The following is a 19259-nucleotide window of genomic DNA, read 5'->3' as shown; positions in this document are numbered from 1 at the left end:
ACTCAATAGAAGCCATTTTTGGCAACCTGAATACGCCCCCCAAAATTGATCACAGGATGAAAAGTGTTCGTGTGCCCGATATTCCTACCACCGTATATCTGTTTCTCGCCGCAACAAAACGTGCATTATTCCTAAGCCCGCCATGATTGAACCACATGACGTTGTTTTTCCCCAGGTAGGGGGGAACTTTGGTTTTTTCCATTGTAATGTACAATCAGTAACAAATAAGCACGATGACATATGGCAATTTCTTAATGAATTCTCTTTTAAATTTCAGATTGTAATGTTAACTGAAACTTGGTTTACAACTGAATATGATGTCTTGACCCTACCTGGGTACACTATCTATTATTTAAATAGGCAAAGCAAATGCGGTGGAGGAGTACTACAACTAGTGGAAGCCGGCTTGCCCGCTAGCTCACTATCAGATTTTTCAATCTCAAATGAAAATTATGAGGCACTTTCTGTCGTTTGTGGCTGCAATATGTTTACAGTTATATACCGCCCACCTTCTGGAAATCTAGATGCCTTTTACCAGTTCCTGGAAAACATGTTCTCTTTTGTCCATAGCAACCAATTAAAACTAGTTATAGGTGGGGACCTAAATATTAATCTCCTTAAACATAGTACGGCATCACAGGATTTCACATTACTCCTTGAGTCACACGACTTCAAGAACGTCATTACAGAGTCAACGCGCATCACAGTAGAATCAGAATCACTAGTAGATATGTTCATCACCCACCGTTACATAGACGACATAAAGGCTGGTGTCATTGCGACTAGTATAAGCGACCACTTGCCAGTATATATGTTTTGGAATGCTGATACTCAGAATAAAAGAAAAGCTATTCTAGAAACGTTCACAGTTGAGGACATATCTCCTAATGCGCTTGACAATTTTCGGACTCAAATTTCCTTAACAAACTGGGACGCCGTGTTCGAATCTCGCCAAGCAAATGAGGCATATGATATTTTCCTCAATATTTTCAAGCGCGTTTACAGGGATTGCTTCAAAATTAAAAATGTTAAAAAACCTAAAAGAGTACGGAAGCCTTGGATTACGGCCGAATGCCTTGCTATGATCCATAAGAAGACATCCATGTATGCTCAATTCATAAAAAATAGGAACCCAGCAGACCTCGCTAATTTTAAACAGTGCAGAAATTTTGTGACGCGCTTTCTTCGAAATGCCAAACAGGTTTATTTTAACAGCTGACTTGGCAGGGCAAATAATCGCACCGATGAGCTATGGGGCGCTCTAAATACCATCATGAACCGCAATAAATCGAGAAATGACGATATTCAAGTAACACAAAACGGAAAAACTCTCGAGGGCCTTCAACTCGCAGACGCATTTAGCTCCTATTTTGTTAACTTAGTAAAAAGTGGTCATGATGAACGTGTGACGACCTACTTGCGTAATCGTAACGAACATACCCCTTTTTTTTATCCAACATCTGAGAATGAAATACGTTCGGTCTTTACATCACTAAGCAATAGCAACACAAGAGATATTGATGGTCTTAGAATTACACCAATCAAATTTGTCTTAGACTACATTTTGCCTGTGCTCAATCACATATACAACCTATGTTTGTCATCAGGTGTATTTCCCGATAGCATGAAACGTGCTAAAGTGACTGTTATTTTTAAATCAGGCGATAAAAACGCATTTTCAAACTATCGCCCCATATCTGTCCTTCCCGTTCTCTCAAAACCGCTTGAGAAGTTAGTATTGCTGAGGCTGGACTCATTCTGCAATAAGCATTCATTAATTCCCCTTTCCAGTTTGGCTTCCGGAAAGGTATGTCCACAGAGTTAGCCTTACTAACACAAAAAGAAATAATCCTTAAGTAATTTTTTTATAAGAAGTTAATAATGGGCATTTTCATAGATTTCACAAAAGCATTCGACAGCTTAAATCACCAAACGCTGATAGCAAAATTAGAATTTTATGGGTTTCGAGGCATTGCCTTGGAATTTCTCAAGTCATATCTTTCAAACAGAAAACAATGCGTTGCTATAAATAACAATTTTTTTTCTCTAATGAACTTGAATGCAGGCGTTCCTCAGGGCAGCATATTGGGGCCACAGCTTTTTAACATGCATATAAATGATATAGGAAATATAGCCGAGAAATCACAACTTATTGTTTATGCCGATGACACAAGTATTTTTGTTCAGTCAGATAATCCCAGTGATTTGTGCAATAACGTAAATTTGACACTACAAAACTTATACGAATGGAGCAATAGAAATTCCCTGCAGATCAACAGTCCAAAAACCAAAGCTGTGTTATTTACACCCTATCAAAAGCCAATTATCTACAACTTTAACATTCATATCGGCAATAATCCTATTGAAGTGGCTTCAGAAGCAAAGAAACTTGGTGTGACATTTCACCAGCACTTATCATGGAACTCACACGTGCAGCATATATTAACCCATTTTGCCAAAATATCAGGAGTACTCTGGAGGCTTCGTTATATTTTACCACTGAAATTTAAGCTATTAATATATAACGCGTTGTTCTATGCTCAACTAAATTACTGCGGACTTGTATGGGGCACAACATCAAAAGAAAACATAAATAAGATTTTTTCTCTGCACAAGAAAGCCCTTCGTCACGTAGTCAACATTCCAAGTGAAAGCCCATTACATAATACTTATTATGAATACAAAATTATACCCTTTCCAGTATTATATGACTTTAACCTGTCGATGAGATATAAACATAGCTTAAAAACTAATAACAATGCATTTTTGTCTTTATGTAGTTTAAAAAGCCTTCCTGACAGGGGGTATGTATTTTGGAATAAAGGAACATGGCACGTGCCATTCACTAGACTAACACACGGGCTAGATAGCGTCGAAAATTGCCTTCCGATACTATTGAGCAAATTATTAATGATGGAAATCGACCTGCAAACAGCCACTAAATGTAATATAAAACTTCATTTCATCAACCAGTTTCATGGCGTTTAACAGTGTCAACCATCTTCATAACCAAAAACAGAGCTTTTGTAACACGTCATTTCATCCCAGAGTACTGTAGTTGTGTGTATTTGTTTTTACTATTTCTTTTCCCTTATATTCAGGCGAGTTTGTTTATTAACATTATCATTTTTCAGGTCTGCTATCACGCGAGTGTTTGTTGCATTTTTGTTGTATTTTTTATATTGTAACAAGACTGCATTTGTAACATTATTCATTTCCTGCGCGAAAATCGCATGTGCTGTGAATTTTTCTCTTATAAACATTCAACATTTCATGCATAACTGCTGCACAAACTGCCATGTAAAGGGGGTGGGGACCCAGTCAAGCTTGCCTTAGAGCAGCTTTTTGTCCCCACTCCCTGCATTTTTATTTGTACTAAAAATGCAAAATAAAGATTGATTGATTGAAATAGGGGCCCAAATGTGCAGGCTCCAGCAGTCAACCACCGGCCGAGCGCTCCTCCGAAGGCTGGACTACTTAAGTGAAGAAGTGGAAGATAGGGTTGCGGGCATACCTGAAAACATTAGCCAAACACTCAGGGTGTGCCCAATCCCTCACAACATGGGCCCTAATCTGCACGCAGGGAGAAGGGCTGCGAGAGCAGAGTATGTAGAAAAGCACTTAGCTGGAAAAACAAATGTAGTATACACAGATGCGGCTTTGCATCGATGGAACAGAAACACGAAGGAACACCGAGTAGTATCGGTGGTGGTGAACCATCAAGGGGACCTAGTCACCAGTATATCACAGAGCGGCTGCAGAGTATCCGAGGAGGAAGAAGCTGCGGTTGCGCTAGCAGTAGCTGAAGGATACCGCAGAAATAAATCGCTCACAATAATCACTGACTCCAAAGAAGCATGCAGGATCAGCAAGGGAGCGCTACGCATCATCCTCCAGGCGGGACCCCCGTACAAAGAAATTCAGCACAAAATGTTCTGCGTGCCGGGGCACACCGGGGTGACTGGGAATCAGAGGGCCGACGATCTAGCTCGCGAGCTTATCAACCGAGCAGATACATCAAGTGATCCTGAGCCCACCACAACGGTGGAACCATCGTACGTGGAAATCCTAAATCACTACAGAGGACAGAGGATAGCGTATCCTCCACCGCACCAGCTATTAACGCAATATCAGGCAGTCGGTTGGCATAGACTGCAAAAAGGAAGCTTTCATAACTTACACATACTTTACAAAATGTTTCCGAACCAGTACGCGGACACATGCAAGTGGTGTGCAGCCACCCCCACTTTATACCATATTACATGGGAGTGTAAAAACAATTATTTTTTCCATAAACTAAAAGATCCCAATGCGGAACAGTGGGAGAGCCTGCTCACCAGCAGCTTGCTGGCGGTACAAAAAGGACTGATCCAGCATGCGTATTAGGTAGCAAGACTCAGTGGGGCCTTGGAATAAGGGCACCACCCCTGGAAGACTCGGAACTTCAACATGAAGACACCCGGGTCCCGCTGAATTGACAAATTTTTGACGCCAATAAAGTTTTTTCCGTCTATCTCTCTCTCCAGTTAATCTGTGGCTTAAAGAAAATCAGTTATAGAGCAGGAGGAAACGCAACCATGCCGCTGGTGGGATCCGAACCCACGATCTCCGAATATCGCGTCCAGTGCTCTACCCAATGAGCTACGCCGACGGCTGTCCCATATGCTGCTATCGTGGGTATTTGTGTTTTCCGTGTAAGTGAACCTTGAGGGTGTTCACCAGCGCCGCCCTCGTCCATAGCAGCGGACGTAGCACGTCCTGTATTACCGCGAGTGTGACGTGGAACGTCATATAACGGCGATGGCAGAAACTGTGCCAGAACCCTCTTCAGCAATCTATGTCATCAAGACTGCCGGAACCGAGACCCTCGTTAAGCTGTTACCGTACAAGACAAAGCAAATGAGGGGCTCTACTGACAAATATATGAAGGAAGCCAGCAGTCACCGAATCCAATGTGCATAGGGGAATGTTTCTATTTTTAATTTCTTTAAAATTTGTACTGCTTATCAATAGGAGAATATTACATCCCTTAATCTGTGGCTTAAAGGGAACATCCTTCGACCTTTGGGACACTAATTTCTCGAGAAGCAATATTACATCGCTATCCACTTTATTCACGTGTACATGGTCATATATATAATGTCGCGTGCCTTCGTAGAGCATCGACCGGAGAATAAGATCAACGGGTGGAGGACAGATAGGTAAAAAGGAAGAGGAATGGCAGAAAGACGATTGTATGTGTTGTAGGCAGCAGCCACTGCAGTGGCTAGGCCATCTGTTTGGCGTGGCTTGGAGTGGCTGCGCTGCTGCGCGCTCGCGCCAGGCTCGCGGCGACTGGCATGCGTCTGGGGCTCGAGCCGGCATTCGCCTCGCTGGAATAAAGCTGTCTGGTTGGCGTCTCAACTGTCCTGCTTTCCTCAGCTCTAAAGTAGGCTTCGTCGTGGTCCTGCTTCGATCGATCTCTCTGTAAATAAACCCCCGTGCGTGCTCAGCACGTAAGAGTTTTAGTGGAGGTGCTGGGTGTCGACCGCGGAGCGTTCCATCTATCGAAGTAGCCGTAGACTCGCTGGCTTACCACCTATGCCATAGGACATGACTGAAGGCGACAGTAACGAGCAACCAGAACTATCCTACAACTGCCCACATTATCGAGAGCCCCGGACATTTTGGAAAACCTGAGGAGGGTGTTGACTAGTGGCTGATAGGCTACGAAAAAGTGAGCAAATATAATCGCTGAACGCTGCTACTAAACTGGCTAATGTTGCGTTCCTCCTTGCCGCCACTGCCTTTGGCTGGTTTTACAATCATGGGGATTCACTATGTACATAGGCTACTTTTACAAGCGAGATCAAGAAAAATTTTGGGGACAAATTGGCAGAAAAGATGCGTGCAGAACAGACATTGCTTCGCTGGGCGCAAGTACCCGGAGAGACTTGCACAGCCTACATCGAAGCTATCTTAAAGCTGTGCAAGCTAATGAATTCTAGTATGCTTGAAAAAGACAGTCGGCCACCTCCTAAAAGGAATAGCCGAATACGCTTATAATTTCCTGAGTAGCAAAGAGATACTACGCACCACCACCGACGTTAAAACACATTTTAGAACATTTGAAGCTCTCAGGCTGCGTCGAATCATGCACTCCTAAATTCAGAAGACTGGCCAATGTCACCTTTGTAGCCAGTGTTGAAGCTTGTCCTCCACATTCTACGGCCGATATGATAGGAGAAATTGTGCGCGAGGAATTGTCTAGATCCACGGACACCTTATGCCATGCAGAATATCTGCGGCATAGTTGTGCACCGCGGGCAGATGTCGCCGCCCTGTTCACTCCGTGGACCTAACCTAGCGGCGCTTCGCAAATGGACGATCGGAAGAACTATGCCCACCAGCCGACAGGAATGAGGCCCGCATACCCAGAAGACGTGTTTCGTCAGCAGCGAGAGCCCGGCTACAACCAACGCCGCGACTTTGTTCACCAGGCCTCTTCTGGCGATCACTGGCGCTCTCAACCTTTGTGCTACCGGTGTGGCATTGCAGGGAATATCGCTAGATATAACCGCCGCCGTTTCCCAACTACTCAAGACTACCGATCCCCGCTGAACATCCACGGACAACTGCACACCGGACAGCGATCCCCGACTATGTCCGCTTGGGACAGGTACCATTCGACACATTTGCGGAGTTCATCACCTGCACCTGACCGCAGCGTGACGCCGCCACCTGAGCGCCAACTCAGGTCACCTTCCTCTCGACGTCGTGTTTCCCTTCCGCCTCCGGGAAACTAGAAGGCGCGGCCGATGTAGGTGAGGCTACCGGCGAGTCGATGACGTCCACACCTCTATCCGGGTTTATGTTGAAGAAAAAATTGGAAGTGTTGATTGATAATGTGAAAACAATGGCCCTTGTAGACACTGGTGCTACAGTATCCGTTATGAGTTTGAAGTTTAAAAACGTTTAGGCAGAAAGGTAATGTTTAGTGGTAACAGTTCAGCGTTACTCTGCGGTGTCGGTGGTGAAGATTTGGTCCCACTTGGTGTGTGCGCTTCGGATGTTGTTATTGGTGACCTAACGTTTTGAACAGAGGTTGCAGTGCTGCCTCGGTCAACTCATGATGTGATTCGTGTTATTTATTTTCTGCAAGAGTGTGGTGCAACTTTCGACTGTCGTGCGGGAGAGTTTGCTTTGAATTCGTCTTTACTTTCGGCTCTTGTGGATGACTGGACGCCTGATTTTGGAGCTTTTCCGGTGGCAGATTACAGTATTGTACCAGCTTTATCAGCAGTATTCGTGCGGGTTTTCTCTATTCGCAATCAGTGCGATCTTTTGAGGCTGTAGCGCAGCCAGCGACACACGCCAGCTCTAAAAAGAGTATCCTCGTGCCTCGTTGCGTCGTTCACGTGGTCAGAGGCCGCACCGAGCTGTGGACATTCAACCACTCTGAAGAGCTAGCTGTGTTGCCTCGGGGCCTAAAACTCGCCCGTTTTGAGGAAGACGCTTTAGGTTCCGTCGCGGCGTTATCCAGCTCTGTCATTGGGCAGCCCGTGCAACGAGATATGGAGACCCAAGTTAGGTCTATGATTAATCAGTCTCTTTATAAAACCAAGCGTCGCATTCCGGTGGAAGTACTTCTGAAGCACGTGATCGTGTTCGACTTAACAAACGACAACTCAACATCACTACCTATCAGTGGTATTCATCGCACGATCAACACCGGGTCCGTGATACCAGCCGCTACTGCTTCTGAAGTATCCCATTTCCTACTTCGATTCCTCATTCTTCGCCACGGCCCTCCTGCAGTTCTAATTAGAGACCGTGGCTGCCAATTCACAGCGGACGTTGTCGAAGAACTTCTCCGCCTCAGCGCTTGTAGGTTTCGCCACTCGACATCATATCATCCCCAAAGGAAAGGCGTGGTCGAACGCACTAACCGGACGCTCACCACTATGCTGGCTATGAGCGTCGCTGCAGATCATAAGTACTGGGATGGCGTCCTCCCGTTCATTACTCATGCTTACAACCCAGCGCAACATCAGAAAACTGGATACAAACCCTCCTACGTGCTCTATGCTCGCTCGCCTCGCTGTGGCCTCGATACCATACTGCCATTTTTCATTCATGATTAACCTTCTCATGCTACCACACTCTGCAGAGCTGAAGAAGCTCGCCAGCTTGCCCGCGTTCGAATTTTACCTACGCAAGAGCATTCCAAAAACCGCTACGACGCCCGACACCAACTAGTTTCTTATTTTCCTGGTGACATTGTGTGGTTGTGGACACCTCTACGCAAGTGTGGTCTTTTTCAGAAGCTGCTTTCACACTAAACTGGACCGTTTGTTGTGTTAAAGTGCATAAGCGACCTGAATTACGTTATAGAACGCCTCCCTGCAAGTGGTCGACGGTCACGCCAGTCTCAGGTGGTGCATGTAGCCCGCCTCAAGCGATTTTATCCGAGTTCTTTTGAGCTCACCCGACGGGCTTCGTCTCCGATATGGGAAATGTCACCCGCCTTCGTAGAGCATAGAAGGAAGATCAGTGGTTGGACGGATAGGTAGATGAAAAGTAAGAGGAAGAGCAGAAGGACGCTTGTAGGTTTCGTCCCGGTCCTGCTATATATATATATATATATATATATATATATATATATATATATATATATATATAAGGCAAATGAAATGGGGGCTCGTTTGACAAATATATTAAGGAAGCCAACAATCACCGAAACCAAGGTGCATTGGGGTGCCCGAGTGGACCTTGGTTTCGGTGACGGCTGGCTTCTCATATATATATATATATATATATATATATATATATATATATATATATATATATATATATATATATATATATATATACTTATGAAGGGCCAACAGTCACCGCAACGAAGGTGCATAGGGGAATGTTTAATTTTTTTCTGTGTAGTTCTAATCAGTGGTTAATAATACTTGGATTAATCTATCGCTTAAAGAAAATTACTTATAAAGCAGCAGAAAAAACAACCATGTGGGATCCGAACCCACGACCTCCAAATATCGCGTCCGCTCCTCTTACCAACTGAGCTACGGCGACGGCTGTCCAATCTGGTGCTCTCGTGGGTATTTATGTTTATTCGGTGTAAGCGAACCTTGAGAGTGTTCACCAGCGCCACCCTCGTCCATAGCGGCGGACGTAGCACGTCCTGTGTTACCGCGAGTGTGACGCGGAACGTCATCTAACGACGAGGGCGGAAACTGTGCGAGAGCCCTGTTATGCTACCTTTGGCACCAAGACTGCCAGAACCGAGAGCCTCGTTAAGCAATTAGCAGACGAGGGAAATAAAAGAAATGAGGGACTCGTTTTGGTAAACTTAGAGGGCTCTTGCACAGTTTCCGCCCTCGTCGTTAGATGGCGTTCCGCGTCACACTCGCGGTAACACAGGACGAGCTACGTCCGCCGTTATGCACGAGGGTGGCGCTGGTGAACACTCTCAAGGTTCGCTTACACCAAATAAACATAAATACCCACGAGAGCAGCAGACTGGACAGACGTCGCCGTAGCTTAGTTGGTAAGAGCAGCGGTCTCGATATTCGGAGGTCGTGAGTTCGGATCCCACCGGCGGCATGGTTGTGTTTTCTGCTTCCTAATAAGTAATTTTATTTAACCGATAGACTAATCGAACTATTTTTATCGCACTGATCAGCACTACACATAGAAATGTAAACATTCCCCTACGAACCTTGGTTTCGATGACGGTTGGCTCCATTCAAAAGTATGCATGTATGCATGTATGCATGTATGCATGTATGTATGCATGTATGCATGTATGTATGCATGTATGCATGTATGCATGTATGCATGTATGCATGTATGCATGTATGTATGTATGTATGTATGTATGTATGTATGTATGTATGTATGTATGTATGTATGTATGTATGTATGTATGTATGTATGTATGTATGTATGTATGTATGTATGTATGTATGTATGTATGTATGTATGCATGTATTTATGTATGTATGTATACCTCCCACTGCACTTACCGAAGCCAGCATAGCAAGCTGAACAAAAAGAGGCGACTCTTGTAATGAATCAGACTAATAATTGGCCTATAATTGTCTTTGCAGTCGCGTCTGAAGCGCCATTTGATGCAGGCAGACCGTTGCTCAATCTGACCCCATTAAATGCGGTTTTCTGATCGAACAGCCTGTCCTCTTAGCGCCTATGCGTCGAGCTTGTTGTAAACAAATAGGCGCTTTCTAAACACCCGTCTGCTCTGCGTATTTTTGTTAAATCCTGCCATCTTAGAGCTTGTTGCATAGCTATGCTACTCCGGTTTTCTAGATGTGACAAAACCAATTTACATGGGTTTGAAGGCTTCCTTGTCGGTTCAATTCTTGTTCGCGATGTTGCATGACCAAGATGCTTTTCACAACTTCCAGAATTTCCTGTAATTGCAACGCAGTGGAGTTAATCGCCAGTATTTGTGTTCAAGTTGAAAGAAATTGTGCATGATGCAATCTGAGTGGGGCTTAGGCGCTTTGTTTTCTTCCGTCGCTGTAAAGTGGGAGGCATTAAGCAAGATTGAGACTTTAATGAATTACGACGTTATCAGACGTTGCGCTTGTTCGATCGCATAAATTTGAATTTCCACTCAAATTTTCTTATCTAGATCGATTTACCTCGTTATCAAAGGCCACGAAAAAATCGTGATGGCTAATGGATGCTACTATAGTAGCAATGTGAGAGTGTGGCTTGGGATGTGTAATAAGGGAGTATTACTCACTGATATCCACCCAAGCGTACCCGAACGGCTACAAAAAAAAAGCTATACAGCTTCCTCATAAACTTCGTAGTTAAAGAAAAATTCGTCCTGGTGCAGGGTGCGAACCCAGGGCCACCGCTCGGGATATCTTTTGGGATATATCCGCTGCTCTGCGAACACTTGTGTTAAATATCCTTGCATTCCTTTATAATGATCTTAAGTTCCTCTAGCCCAAGGTTGCACTTGTCCTCTCACATTGTTTTGATCACCTTTTATAAGTGTGGCTTAGATATCTTTTGGGATATATCCCAAAAGTCACACTTATAAAAGGTGATCAAAACAATGTGAGAGAAGGACAAGTGCAACCTTGTGCTAGAGGAACTTAAGATCATTATAAAGGAATGCAAGGATAATTAACACAAGTGTTCGCAGAGCAGCGCCCTCCTTGGGCAGTTAAATGAAGAATACAATACAGAACACACCTGGCTGTGCGCATGGCACGCGCGCTACCGCAGTTAACGTTGCCTCCCTGTGACGGAGAGAACGGGATAAATTCTTTTCATTGCTAACAGCTGTTGCGGTCGCTCGCTGATTTCGGTGCTCGGCTGCTGACCCATAGGACGCAAGTTCGATTGCATTTCGATTGAGACGAAACGCTAGAGGCCCGTTTACAGAGTGATGTCAGTGCAGGTTAAGGAACCCTAGGTGGTGGAAATTATCCGGAGCCCTTCACTACAGCATTCCTCATAGCCTGGGTGGCTTTAGTATGTTAACCGCCTAAAACGAAACCAAATTATCTTTATCGTCACTCAAGGTGGCTCTAAGGATATCAGAGACCTCGACCAATGAGAAATTACTGACCCCCTAACTGCTGTCATGTCTCAGCCGCGGCCACGCTACGCCAGCAAATGCACTATTGCGGTCACCACACCTGATCATGAGCCACGCACGACTACGTGTTTCTTAGCATTTAGTCTGTCAGTCCACGCAGCTTTTACTGTAGTTGGTGCCGGAACAGACTACGTTTTTAAATACAAATGTCCGTCCACGAAATATCAGTTCTTTACTTCAAATGCCCTGCTCTTTAGTATATTCTCTCCTCGATGAAAGATAAGATATTTTAAGCTAGGCTATCATCATCATCAGCCTTACTACGCTAACTACCGTAAAACAATCTCATACATAGGCCTTTAAATGTACCCAGTTCAGTGCTAGCTGTGGTCATCTATGCTCAGGTTTTTTCACCGATGGTTGCCGAATCCAATGTTCGTGCTTTGTAACTCCGCATGTTGTACGTACGTTTTTTTGTAGCGAGCGCTACACTGGGCTACCAGTAGAGCATTTCGCGGTACATGGGAGATGCCAGTTGTGCGCATGCGCCGTTACCATGGCAACCGGAGAGGAGCTATAAGTGCAGCGTGAGCTTCGCCGTCGCCGCGGCCGTGCGCCCGCTCCACCATCACAGCTGAGGGTGACGCGCGCGGATGAGCAGTTGTGCGCATGCGCCGATACCATGGAAACCAGAAAGAACCCACAGCTCCACAGCTGCTCCGCGTTCTTCGTCGTCACCTCGCCGCCTCGCTGCACGCCGCTCTATCACCCCGAACCCCGCGTCGCATGCGCATCATTGCGTGTAAAAGGCGGAGATGTAGTGGGCGTCTGTCTCAGAACCTTTGACATGCATGCAGAGAAGGAGAGTCAAGCCGCTGCTAAACAGCGGCATAGACAAGAGAAGATTAACTCTTCTGATCCTAAGGTTGTCGCCTGGCAGTGTGCTTGAACAAAATAAGAACGCTGGAGTCTGTGTGTACGTGAAACAAGGTATCACCGCTGCTAGACGTCTCCCTTCGATTGCGGTGAACAACGAAGAAGCCTGCTGTGTTCGGCTTCTGGAAAGCGGAATTATCATTCAAGGAGCCTACGTGGTACCGGGAACATCTGTCAAACAGACGATTTATGTGGTTGCCACGTGTATACCAGCCCACGGCACGGTTTCACAGGTGTGTGCGGCTTTGGGTGATTTCAACAGGAAACCGGACTCTCTTAGTGTATGAAAGAAAAGTTACTTCAATTTAGCTACGGACACTCACGTCCAGAGTACTCAATAGGGAACTACTATAGAGCTTGTATGCTAAAGATTTTCTACCAAATTGATATACTGTATCGATAAAATTGAGACCGTACTTCACAGGTCATCGGGCAGTCTTCGTCTCTGTCAAGCAAAATGAATTAAAGATGTGTATACCCAATGTCTCTCATTGCTAAACATACAGTGACCACAACAAGCTAAGCCAGGGAAACGTACCTCTCGCTAGGTATATCGTTGCATAGCCGAGCTAAGCCACAGCCATTTTTTTTTTCAAATGCAATAACATATATTTCCTCTCTCAAGGAGAAAGAAGGCATCGGGTAAAAATCGCGCGAGAGCAGCTTGACGAGGCCCGGTACCCTGAAGGGCAATAATTAAGAAATGCGCGAGCATGTCAACGCATGCTGTGCTACCACCCAAACAAATATATATATATATATATATATATATATATATATATATATATATATATATATATATATATATATATATATATATATATATATATATATATATATATATATATATATATAAATAGGGGTGATCATTTGGACTAATGCGCAGGAAATGTGATAGCATTCCTCTCTCACTCGCCAATCTATTCTACTACTAATTCTACACTAATCGTGATTCTATTGCAATTCTGAGTTCTTTGTCATCCACTCTCTAATCTATACGAATTCCGGTTCTATTCCAACTCCCTACGATGAAACTACGCGAAATGTGTCACATTGTTAGACCGCGGCGAGTCCTCATACCACTGCCAGTGAAGTGGCCCAGTGGTTTAGCGATGCGGTAGTGTACTGGCCGGTGGCTGTTTCAAACACACCCACCGGTAGGGCTCCCACAAACCTCACTTTTGCACACATACTTCTTCGGGACACTATATTTCGCCCTTCGGCCTGCTGTTGTCTCAGTAATTTCCTGCTTAGACGCTCTTCTTCACGCGCCTACCTCCTCTTCCCTACGACTGGAGAGGAGGAGGACAACAGGGACTGGGGGAGAAAGGGACGGTGACAGGTGAAGAAATACTGATCCCCTTAAACACCACCCGACAAGTGGAGGTTTCAAATAGGCGCCGACGCCTTACAGTTTTCGCTTTGATGGCCCCCCTCATGCTCTGGCATTAAAAATAACCTGAAGCTAAACATGTTTGGGTGCGATTCAGTGCAGGTTGGCCCGGAGGCTCATCGGAGCTGCTTCGCGACCCGTTGTCGCTGGAGTTGAGCCCTCTGGCGGACTGCGACCGCTTCTTGAACAAGATACAGGCTCTGGTGAACGCACGACGGGGAGCCACCGGTGATGGCTCGGCAGGACTGGGGGAGGTCCTGTACGGGCAGCTCACCTACATCATCGACTCAGACCCCATTCGTATGTCTGTTCAAGCAGTTATGGTAGTTACTGCGCATTCCAATCGTCAATGCAGAGCCAGCTTTTTTACTATGCGAAAGAGAAGAGGTGATTCCATGGGTGATTTGGATTCAGGTTCCGAGTTCTCACTGGACTGCGAAGGGTGTATGGCTCCTTCGCTTATTCGCAGAGCTGGTCGGGATCGCCAATTGCGCCACGTCACACGCCCCATTGCTTTGCGCCAGTTTGACGACCTTCTCCGCTCTAGATCAACGAGAAGCAAATCTAAGTCAGCTGCCTATCTCCCCTAATGAAATAACCGTTGCGCTGATGTACGCGGTACATACTTCCATATCCCATAAGGTGCACGTATTATTCAGAAATACAACTGACACTGGCGCAATATCGATTGCAGTGTTCGATTGCAGTGTTGAAAGCCTCGTCACCTCCCTCTACACTGTTCAACAATTTCTTTGGATAAGAACCGCTCCTGTATACCTTTGGACAGCGTAATTCCTTCTATCCAAGATATTTGAGACCGAAAAGTTCTTACATTAGTCATGGCACTGTCCGTGTTGACGGCACACGCCAAATTGAGCGTGGCACACTGTGCGCACTGCTCAAGAGGCGTTACAATCGTCGCAATCGGGACGCTCACGACTAAACGGGGCCCTTGCCTTGCTTTTGCCTTCAGCTACCGTGTAGACCCACACAAATACTTACTCGTTATCAGGCTGCTAACTTGTTTCTTCGCGCCAACCGAAAAATGTCTCATAGAAATCGCGTAGCTGCAGCCTAAGTCTTCGTCCGTCACCTGAGTGACGGATATCGCACATATTGCAGTCCTGTAGCAGTAATGCTCGAACATAGAGCCGGGAATGGCATCTTCTGGTCAGGTGGAATTTCACCAGCTCAGAGCCGAGATAAGGAGCACTTTGCAATTCTGAAGAGTAGATAGACGGCAGTAGTCACTTTTAGTTGGGCGTACGCAGCGACTTGGCGGGCAACCAATGGGCTTGCGCAGGATGCTACGTATCTCACAGCGTCCTGCAGGCGTACGCACGCAACAAACCATAGCGTGCGCGCGCTATGACCACGTTACGGGGGATGCATTGACAAGATGGCGGCGGCCTGCTCGCCCGCTTCGGAATAAATATATGTCGCCGCTGGACTCACTGACGCAATAGCTCGCTGAAATGGTAGAGGTTGGCTTTCATTTCACCCACTCTCGCCCACAAGAAAAGGTATAAGCGATAACTATTCAGTTTTTCAGATAATTTGGCGAATTTCAAGCTTTTAGGCCTAACTAAATGCACTGTTTTCCTCTTGCAGCACCTGACGAAGCAGGTTTCTAAATTTTAGTATTTTGTTACACTTTGTTATATTTGCATAGTTTTTTTTCTTGGAACAGAGAAAGACTCGCAGTGCACCACAATCGTTACTAGTAATTACGCATGAAAATTTCTTCAACCCAGTGTTGATGTGCTTTGACATCTTGACATTAGAGGGCGCAACTGTTTAGACATGCCCCTGGGGGATTTTACGCCACGGCCAACTGAAACTGTCGTGTTTGCACTAGTTATAGCGTACGCAAGCTTACTACGTCCGCCCAACTAAAAGGGTCTAGTGACAGCGCTGCGCCTAGCGCTGCTGTGAGCTAGTTGGTGCTTCGGGCTGCAGCACTGCTTCTAACGTTCCGCAAATACCTTGCCCTGTACCACCGCCCGCGAAATATACTATCATGAATGCTCGAGTGCATTGCTTGGACTGAAGCCAGTTGCGCGGAGCTTTGCCTGCAGGGAAGCATACCTTCTGTGCGGTGTGTCGAAGTGGCTGACGATAGCAGATGCCTTGCAGCCACCGTAGAATGTCCTTGGACCAAGCGGGTAAAGCTCCGCGCCGTTGGCTTGAGTCCATGCAACGCACTCGAGCATTTCGTGATTATTTTTGCGGATGGTGGTAAGCACCCCCTGTAGCAAACCCTTGCACGTCTCTACATAACTTAGATAAGAACCGTCTCATCGGGCCGCTGGCTTGATGCCGTGCTTTTCGACACATTACATCATTTTTGGGAGCTTTTTGCGAATGTCTGGAGAGCGGTGTGTGCAGAGGCAAGGAAAAGATTTGCCCTTCTCTTTCGTACACGATGAGTTTAACAAGTACGCTCTATTTCCCCGGCGACAGTGCTAAGCCCTGCCGATGGCTCCCAGGAGGTGGCCCTGGCTCTCGAAGAACACGTGACTCTCCCTCCAGATGGATTTATCATCGAATGGAAGGTGCGGAGCATCGATTACTACACAGATTTGCATTTTTACGCAGATTAGGCTACTCTGTTGTTATTAATATTATTATTATTATTATTATTATTGGTTTACTGTTTTAGGGACATCTTCCAAGGTCGACTAGATTCTCTTACAAAAATGTCCTATGGCCGTCTATAGCTGTAGTTTCATGAGGATAAGCTTTTCTTTAGACAGCTAGAAGCACTTGTATGGTTCAAAATCCATACCTCAAGTGTCATAGATTTTTCAGTAGCTGGCAATAAGCACCGCTTTCTGCGTGTATATACGGTCATGAAAGACCATAGACGGAGATAGTTTTTTCAACAGACGCCCAGATGCCATTTTTATGTGGGTTTCTAACGAGGGGTTAAATACAGAGTAATTATTTGTTCATAAAATAAATATTAAAGCTGCATAGCTGGCCTTGCTAGCCGAATGGCTGGACTTGAGTGGACCGGTAATGAGTAAATATCTAGCCCATTAATCTTTACACATTATTGCGTGCTGAGCGCTAACGCTATCGCTATTGGATGAAGGCGTATACGAGAGTGCAGAGAGCGATATTGCAACGCGTATGGATTGTCATCCTTTCAGAGTTTATAGCCGGTGTTAAACCCTTTGGCAGTGCTGCAAAGGCTCGCAGCGGGGGTCATGATTTCCAGTATACTGTAGGGACAGGATAGGGGCCGAGTGGGTCAAGGATCAAACACTGGTTAATTACATTCTAGTTAAAATCAAGTGGAAAAAATGGGATTGGGCACGGTATGTAATCCCATGGCCAGATAACCAACGATCCGTAAGGCTCAATGACTGGATTGTATGGGAAGGGAAGCAAAGCAGGGGCGGCGGAAAGTTAAGTGGGTGGATGAGATTAAGAAGTTTGCGGGGATAGGGTGGCTGCATCTGGCACAGGAGAGGATTAACTGAAAAGATATGGGAGATGCCTTTTCATGCAGTGGGCGTATTCCGGCTGCTGATTAATATGACGTACTTCGCTCGAGAGCGCTTGCGAACACTTCACATATGGCAGACGTTACGTCGCGCTCATAGCTCGGCACGTGAGTGTGAAATAGTTGAGGCAAATCATACGGTACTCGCGTGGTCGGATCCTGTAGCCATCGTTTGACGTTTGTTTGACCTCGCCCAAAATCACGGCCTTCGTGGTCGAAATTATTCCGGAGCCTCCCACTACGGCACCTCTTTCTTCCTTTCTTCCTTTTTTTTCTAATAATTGACCTTACTCTAATCATAAGCTTTACGTACGCAACAGAATTCGTACGTTCGGCGGAGGTCGGTGGTCCTTCTAGAGGGTGGCTGGCTTTCAACTGCTTTTTAGAATCCGATTTTGCCGTCGCTATATCGTTGTGCTGCTGTATATACTTCTATTGGGTGGAGGCATTGGGGAGGGTGGAGTTGGGATGAGAAGGTCAGTGGCGCTTGTCAAGGGTTCAGGTTCTTGAAAATAAACTTGACACGCTGCCTTGTCTCGAGCCACCACGAACGTCCACCAGCTGGGCGCAGTAAGCTTCCGTAACTGGAAAATGCCAGAATGCTGGTTTTATTTGTCGTCCTTCAGCAATATATTTACTGCAAAAACCCGGAATTCAGCGTCTGGCCCCTTCGGTCTACACTAATGAACCAACTAAGATGTCCCTCAGGTTCCTTCGAGCCCCAATCACGAAGGCTGTCGTCTATCTGGAAGCGATCCTGCAGGATCCGCCCACGCCCACTTAGTACTTCCAGATGTTCCTGGGCCTCGTCCGGGAGACACGCCGGAGCCTAACCGAATTAGATGAGCGCATTCTCGAGAGTGTCCACGCGGACGACGAGTTAAGCGCCGAGATGTCCTCCGCGCTTAAATACGACTGGTAGGACAGTTTTGTGGCGACCACCGTTCGTCCCGCCACGCTGCTTGCCTCACCAGCCGTACTTGCCGCCGCATTGCCAACTGCCGGTGAGCGCTGTCCAGGAGGCACTGCACTGACCATACAACTCGCTGCAAGCGCAAACTCAGCACCTGGGCGACCCTCGAGTTCCGCCAAGCTCTCAAATTGCTGCGCTACCAAAGCCCCCATTAACAGTGTTCCTCGAAAATTACAGAACTGTACAAGGTGGCGGTCTCGACAAGCAGCTGCGCATGAATATCAAGAATTTCAGCGAGACATTGACGTAGTCCCCTGACGGAGACTACATATTGAACGCTTACATCTCGTCGGGGTGCCAAAGCCCTTCTTGGGAAGCGTCGATGTCTACAGCTCTCCGATGCCATGCCGCCAACAGACGACCACCAAGAAAAGTAGTGCCGGTCGCCAGGGCCACTCAAAATCTACAAGCCCGAGAACAAAAAATCCAAAGTTAACCTGACTCGACCAGACAAAATCCCCCAAAGAAGATTAGATGGCCCAGCGCAAAGGAGTTGTTTTTACAAAGAGTTTGGTCACGAACCTCTCTTCTTCGATAAGCTACTTAGCTTATCGACAAAGCTCTATATAAGCCTTGAGGCCCTCCGAGAGCATTGCCGACCCAGATTCTGAGCTTCGCGAAGTTAGCTGGAAGTCTTTCTGTCGCATATATTAAGGAGCCTAAATTAAATTTTAATGGAAAGAGGTGTGAAGAGACCTTCGGAGAACAATCGGGCCGAAAGATGGACTAGGCGACAGGTGTACCAACACAAACGCACATTTAATACACCCTACGTGACACACACACTAGAAAACAAAACTAACAAATACAAAACACAAACACTATAAATACAAACGACCCGGGGACACTGCTACCAGCGTCTACTATTAGCGGT

At 46.0% G+C, this 19259-nt stretch overlaps 1 protein-coding gene and 1 long non-coding RNA gene across 4 annotated transcripts in view; one reads left to right on the top strand and one right to left on the bottom strand.

The window, feature by feature from the left end:
- The window catches only part of LOC144134626 (uncharacterized), a 97005-nt gene that overhangs the window by 30999 nt on the left and 46747 nt on the right, over positions 1-19259 (bottom strand). Inside the window, exon 2 of the long non-coding RNA XR_013315178.1 lies at positions 18669-18788. This is a non-coding gene — a long non-coding RNA (uncharacterized LOC144134626). The remainder of the gene's footprint in view (positions 1-18668; positions 18789-19259) is intronic.
- Positions 1-19259, top strand: part of LOC144134625 (uncharacterized) — a 78307-nt gene that overhangs the window by 31016 nt on the left and 28032 nt on the right. For 2 of the 3 annotated variants that reach the window (XM_077667499.1, XM_077667500.1), the window contains exons 4-5: positions 14004-14201; positions 16365-16456. In XM_077667499.1, the coding sequence (XP_077523625.1) occupies positions 14004-14201; positions 16365-16456 (290 nt within the window). The remainder of the gene's footprint in view (positions 1-14003; positions 14202-16364; positions 16457-19259) is intronic. The other variant, XM_077667501.1, reaches the window with a different exon arrangement.

Source organism: Amblyomma americanum, chromosome 5 (genome assembly GCF_052857255.1).
Source record: "Amblyomma americanum isolate KBUSLIRL-KWMA chromosome 5, ASM5285725v1, whole genome shotgun sequence".
Taxonomy (NCBI): Eukaryota; Metazoa; Arthropoda; class Arachnida; order Ixodida; family Ixodidae; genus Amblyomma; species Amblyomma americanum.
The sequence above is the reverse complement of the archived record's forward strand: the minus strand, read 5'-3'. Positions and strand labels throughout refer to the sequence as shown.